Genomic DNA, 6,000 nt, shown 5'->3' on the forward strand with positions numbered 1-6,000 from the left:
TATTTCTCAGAGTTGGGTTCCTTCGGGGTTAAACTTCAATCCTATTACCATAATTTTTTAACACTCATATACAACACTTTTTATTGACAGCTACAACACTCCGTCAGGTAGACAGAGCCAGACTAACACCCGACCGGAGGTGGCTCTCCACACGGTTGCCCGCCCTCAGGACCTCCCGTGAAATCATCTTACATAGTCCCTGGCCTGCCAGCAAGTGTTCGACGAGCTGAAGTTGAGACTTATTAGAGCCCCTGTTCTAACACACTTAGACCCTGATAAGGAGACAGTAGTAGAAGCAGATTCCTTAGGATATACTACAGAAAGAACCCTAATATAAAAAGATAAGACAGGTAGACTCAGACCAGTCACCTACACGTCAAAGAAGATGCTTCCTGCTAAGGCAAACTACCCCATTTTACAATAAGGAGCTACTAGCAGTTATATAGTGCCTAGAGCAGCAGTGGGGTGAACTGAGATCTGTAGAACACTTTACTATCTTGATAGGTTACAAGAACCTCATATACTTTACTACTCGCCAGCAGCTCTTTAAGAGACAGATGTGATGGTAGGAGATGATGAGCCAGTACAACTTCACTTCGAAATAGTACACCAGCCAGGAAAGGCCTCCCCAGCACCAGACACCCTATCATCTAGGGAGCAGGTCATGCCCCGCAATGCCGACGACAACTAACTGCAGGAGCAGACTGGCTAGATGCTGCATAGGTTTCCGAGCGCCATATCAGGCAGCCAAAGGAGCCGAGTAATAACCGCGATCTGCAGTGATCCGCTCTTTCCGTGGAGGGAAAAAGGCTGGGGAGCAGATGTCATCACAGAGGTCTCGAGCCGAATCTTCAATAAAACTCCGTACATTCCATGAATGCAGAAGAATGTGGAATCAGTTAACTATTTTTTCTTCTTTTGTTTATATAGTTACTTTCTTATCGCTTATCTCATGATATGTCTTCAGCGGTATTAAATCGCCTGCTGAACTTCTGTCTCGAGACCTGCCACTAAAGTCTAACACTGCGCTTCCAGTATTTACTGCAGTGGTTTTCCTTCCTGAACTCAGGAACCCCGGCACTTTTTGTAGGAGGGCTCGTAGAGCAGGAAGACTAGCACAAATCAAGGCACATGAGAGCTCTATCATTGACCATATGACAACGCTCACATTATCCCCTTTCCTCACACCAGCGATGTCAGACACAAGACCAGCACGTTACTGCAGAGTTGTAACTTACAAGTTGTATCAAGTGAATTGGCAAAGCTGACGATGTACTTCAGGCGTACCATACCTGTCACACATGCACTGGACATATTTGTTTAGCAGCCGCTACATATTTTGAAGCTTTCACATGTAGTATAGAAGTAGGCTGACTTACAATGATCCAAGACTGAACAAGAATATGAGAGCAAGCCTCTTCCTCAAGTTAAGTTGCAGCTTTACAAGCTCAGAAATCGGCATGATCAATATGGCCAAATCTTCGACGATACTGAACACAGCGCCAGCATATCCTATAGCGGTGAGATCTAAACATTTTTTCGATAGTGTCTGATCCCACACAGCAGCGATGGGAAGGCACTGGAAAATGACTAAGCCGAGGAAGATAGCGCCGTGGCCGATGAGGAATACAAGAGCCGCCCAAACTGTGATGCGGAATTTGCGGCCGGTAAAGACACGCAAGTAGAAAGCAAGCAACGAGCCTTTGGCAGTTACTTGTATGAAAATATAGAGCATCTGGTTTGCATAAAACATCTGGATCATCACTCTGTCAACATAACTAACAGAATTACAGGTAAGGAGTTAATAAGAGTTGTGATTGCTCTACTGACCTGTCGAATCGTTTGGCCATTGGCGGGATTAGTATTCCAATAGTGAAGGCCAAATCCAAGCTGAGCACCTGAGGTTGTTCACATTTGTATTAGTGGTTATGCTCCTTGAATGGAGGGCCCCGCGTTAGGGTAAGGGGGTTAAAGGCTTACTCTCGATCTGTAGACCAAAGAGTGCTGCGAGAAAGATCTGGAAAACGTGTGTCAGCACAGGAATAAGAAGCTAACCCCGAACAAGAAAAGGGGGATAGAGAGATGGTACAGTAACGCCAACAGCGGCCCAGTCATCCCACCAGAGCCGGCGTGTTACGATAAACCGTGATATACATCGCAGTAAGACAATAGGAAAGGTTATGGCAGCACAAGCGATGGCTGTGTTGATAACCTCCCCTTCTCTCGACTCAATAGGATAGCCTTCACAAAGCTGGTTTGAAATTTCTGCAACAGCTATTTCGGTAATGGATTATATATATCAGCTGAGGACTCGGGGTTCAAAGTTGCTTCGTAATTCCGAAAATGGAAGGGGTTCATACCAACTTGATCGTTAAATGGACAATGTTGTTGTACGCACTCGGATACGCCGGCCTGCAACGATATGTTGGGGCATACACAACTTGACAGATTGGTCAATGTGCAATTGCCCTCCGTGAATGCGTCTAGTATGCAGGGGGTCTTGGACCGGTTTCAGCGGAATGTCAACCCAGGACGCGAAAAAAATCATCAAGCTCACTTACTGCGCAATCAGGCACAAGCTGTAGAATTGCAACTGTGGCTAGGTCCTGGGCACGCGCGGTGGCTATTCTGGAAGCAACTGCCCAGACCCATACGAAGAAGCAGACCCACTGCGCGGACATTGTGATGTCGGGTCGGGCGAAAATACAAATCTCCGGCTCCCCGGTTGAGGAGATGGAAGGGGGGAGTTTCTGGATCTACCATGCGAGTTTTCTGCCATACATATATGCCCCTGGCGAGAGGGACGGACGAGCTGGATTACTTCAAGATCGCCCATCCACCTATTGCACTAGTTTGACGTCTCATCTACTAGACATACCCACCCACTCCAACTCTGGTAAGCCAAGGAGAAAGTATAAATACTGAAGTACAAATAGTCATGTTCCAAGCATTCTGACACGGCAGTAGCGATTTTGAAGAAAAAAAGTGTACGAGACGTAGAAGCGAGCGAAGAACGGGGACCAACGTGGGAAGCTAGGTCGTCTTCAGGTGGTATATGTACATAGCCCTGGCTTACTCCTGGATGTCACCGAGTTTACGAAGTATTGCCTTGGAAATAATTGATTGAGCTAGCCTCCAACAGCTCCTTTTTGGAAAATGTGCCGAGAACTCGTTTCAAAAGTGGGTAAGGCTCGGTTTTTGCTCCTTCTCTCAGACCTGCGACCCGTATTTCGACTTCCAGGACCGTCCAAATCGGGCTATTTTCTCCGGTCGTTATGGGAATTGCGACAATACATGCCCCACTCTACCAAGCACTGCATAATGGTCAGACAAAAGTCCGACCCTGGGATCTAGATCTAGATCACGAAGAACGCACACAGATTTATAATCTAAACTACACTCCGTCCTTCCGCCATTGGAAACCGAATTTTGCCACACAGAGCAGCCCGAACTTACGCTCAGGCCCCCTCTAGAAAGTGTAGGTGGGACGCAACACCCGCAGTCAATAAGAGCAGTTCCATAGATTAATAGGGTCCGGTGCCACGTGCAGATGGCAGGTTTTGTGCCACTTCTTGACCCCCTCAATCTATTGTTACATTCTTTGTGCTAGAATTTCGGAGATTGAAATCTCCTTGGCAATGCAGCGACTACATCGCCTTCCTCCTCCATCCTGTAGTGGTGGTGTCATGCCACTCACTTGCTCAAACTCGCCCTGTCCTCCGTAAACTAGCAGTCGCATTAGATATGGAAATATCGCTTAATTCGAGCCCGTATCCAATTCGGTTCGTAGAGCCGAAAGGGTAGCAATGGGTGTTTTCGCGGGGTTAATAGGGCTCGGCGATGCTCTGCGTGTAGAACCTTTTAAAAAGGTCCTGGAGTCGACAGACAACATGCACAAAATAATGTGAGCTCCTAGGTCAGAGCCGATTTCTTGGAGTGGTGCTTAAGATGTATCCGCAGCTTGTTTCCCTCCTGCTATTCTTGAGTAGTTTCTACTCAGCTTCGGCAGCGTCTGTGTAAGTACGACGTGACAATGCAGATCCATACCTATCTCGCGTCGCGTCAACTGACTAGGGTTTATTTAGATCGAAAGCGCCCCATGCGACACGGCAGACCGACAACAACCCCAGCGTCTACGACTATGTTGTGGTTGGCTCCGGCCCGGGCGGAGGTCCCTTGGCCGCCAGGCTTGCCATTGCTGGCAAGAAGGTCTTGCTAGTCGAAGCGGGCGACGACCAAGGAGAATCGATACCCTACCAAGTGCCTGCGCTCAACTTGCAATCGACCGAGTACGAGCCGATGCGGTGGGACTACTACGTCAACCACTTTAGCGACCTCTCCGTGCAGAAGAAGGATTCAAAAATGACATACCGGAAGGATAACGGAGATTTGTATGTTGGCCTTGACCCTCCGTCCGGGGCGACCCCACTGGGCGTCCTGTACCCTCGTGCAGGGACACTCGGTGGATGTGGGTCACACAATGCTTTGATATCTGTCTATCCCCATCGAAGTGATTGGGATGGCATCGCCAGCCTAACCGGAGACAATACTTGGTCAGCCTCAAACATGCGCAAGTATTTCGTACGACTGGAGAAGGCGTCGTATCTCCCTAACGGTATTATCGGCCACGGCTTTAACGGCTGGCTGACCACGACCGTAACGGACCTTGGACTCATCATCAAAGACATCAAACTTCTCACCGTGATCCTCTCGGCTGCTTCGTCGATGGGTAAAAACCTCCTTGGGGCAATCTTGTCTACAGTCGCTGGGCTTGGCCAGGTGCTTTTACGTGATTTGAACGTCGACACGAATGGCCGTGACTCTGCGGAAGGCCTCTACCAAGTCCCCATCTCCGTCGCGAATGGCGTGCGCGTTGGGCCTCGGGATATCATTCTCAGTACCGCAAATGCCGTAAACCCCGACGGCTCGAGGAAATACCACCTCGACATAAAACTCAACACGCTGGTGACCAAGATCCGATTCGACAACAGCGGCGCGAAACCTCGTGCAGTGGGCGTGGACTTTCTCGTTGGCCAAAGTCTCTACAAAGCAGACCCTCGCTTCCAAGGCTCCTCCGTAGGGCAACCGGGGAGCGTAAACGTCTCGGCCGAGGTCATCGTCTCAGCTGGCTCCTTCAATACCCCCCAGCTTCTCAAACTCAGTGGCGTTGGACCAGTAGAGGAATTGTCCGCGTTGGGCATCCCCATCGTTGTTGACCTTCCTGGGGTCGGCACAAATCTCCAAGATAGATATGAAACATCTGTTATTGGCAAGACGCCGACAGACTTCCAGATTACAGAGGATTGTACCTTCTTCCGCTCTGCCGATGACCCTTGCCTTAAATCGTGGCAGAGCGGTGCTAATGGACGGGGAATTTATGCATCCAACGGCGTCTCTTTGGGCGTAGTCAAAAAGTCATCCGTCGCCGAGGGGGACCCAGACATCTTCATCGCCGGTGCTCCTGTCGGCTTTCCTGGTTATTATCCAGGGTATTCGGTAGACGGTACTGTTGATGCCCGTCACTGGACGTGGATCGTCCTAAAAGCCCACACGCGAAATCGTGCGGGAAATATCACCCTTCGATCCACCGATCCCCGGGACATGCCTCAGATCGACTTTAATTCCTTTAGTGACGAGGCTGACGCGGCCAAGGATGTCAAAGCTCTTGTCGAAGGAATGGAGCTCTCGCGGAAGATGCTTAACAACGTCCTTCCACTTACTGGTGGATTCGACGAGGTCTGGCCTGGATCGAAGGTCAGTGGCGCAGGGCTTTCACAGTTTGTCAAGAATGAAGCCTGGGGCCACCACGCAAGTTGTACATGTCCCATTGGAAAAGATGGTGATCCCATGGCAGTCTTGGACTCTAAGTTTCGCGTGAGGGGAACGGACGGTCTACGTGTCGTCGATGCTTCGGTTTTCCCAAAAATCCCCGGGTTCTATATTGCGGTGCCCGTGTATATGATTAGTGAAAAGGCGGCAGATGTAATATTGGGGTTCTAA

General features: G+C 49.5%; 1 protein-coding gene across 1 annotated transcript; it reads left to right on the top strand.

Annotated features, from left to right (window-relative positions):
* Positions 1-3,948: 3,948 nt before the first annotated feature.
* Positions 3,949-6,000, top strand: SAPIO_CDS6754 (Alcohol dehydrogenase; the record flags this gene model as incomplete). The annotated part of the gene is made up of 3 exons (XM_016788777.1): positions 3,949-4,016; positions 4,086-4,468; positions 4,559-6,000. 3 exons carry the CDS (start codon positions 3,949-3,951, stop codon positions 5,998-6,000), a joined length of 1,893 nt encoding a protein of 630 aa, XP_016641576.1.

Source organism: Scedosporium apiospermum (genome assembly GCF_000732125.1).
Source record: "Scedosporium apiospermum strain IHEM 14462 chromosome Unknown SEQ_SAPIO_0107, whole genome shotgun sequence".
NCBI classification, from domain to species: domain Eukaryota; kingdom Fungi; phylum Ascomycota; class Sordariomycetes; order Microascales; family Microascaceae; genus Scedosporium; species Scedosporium apiospermum.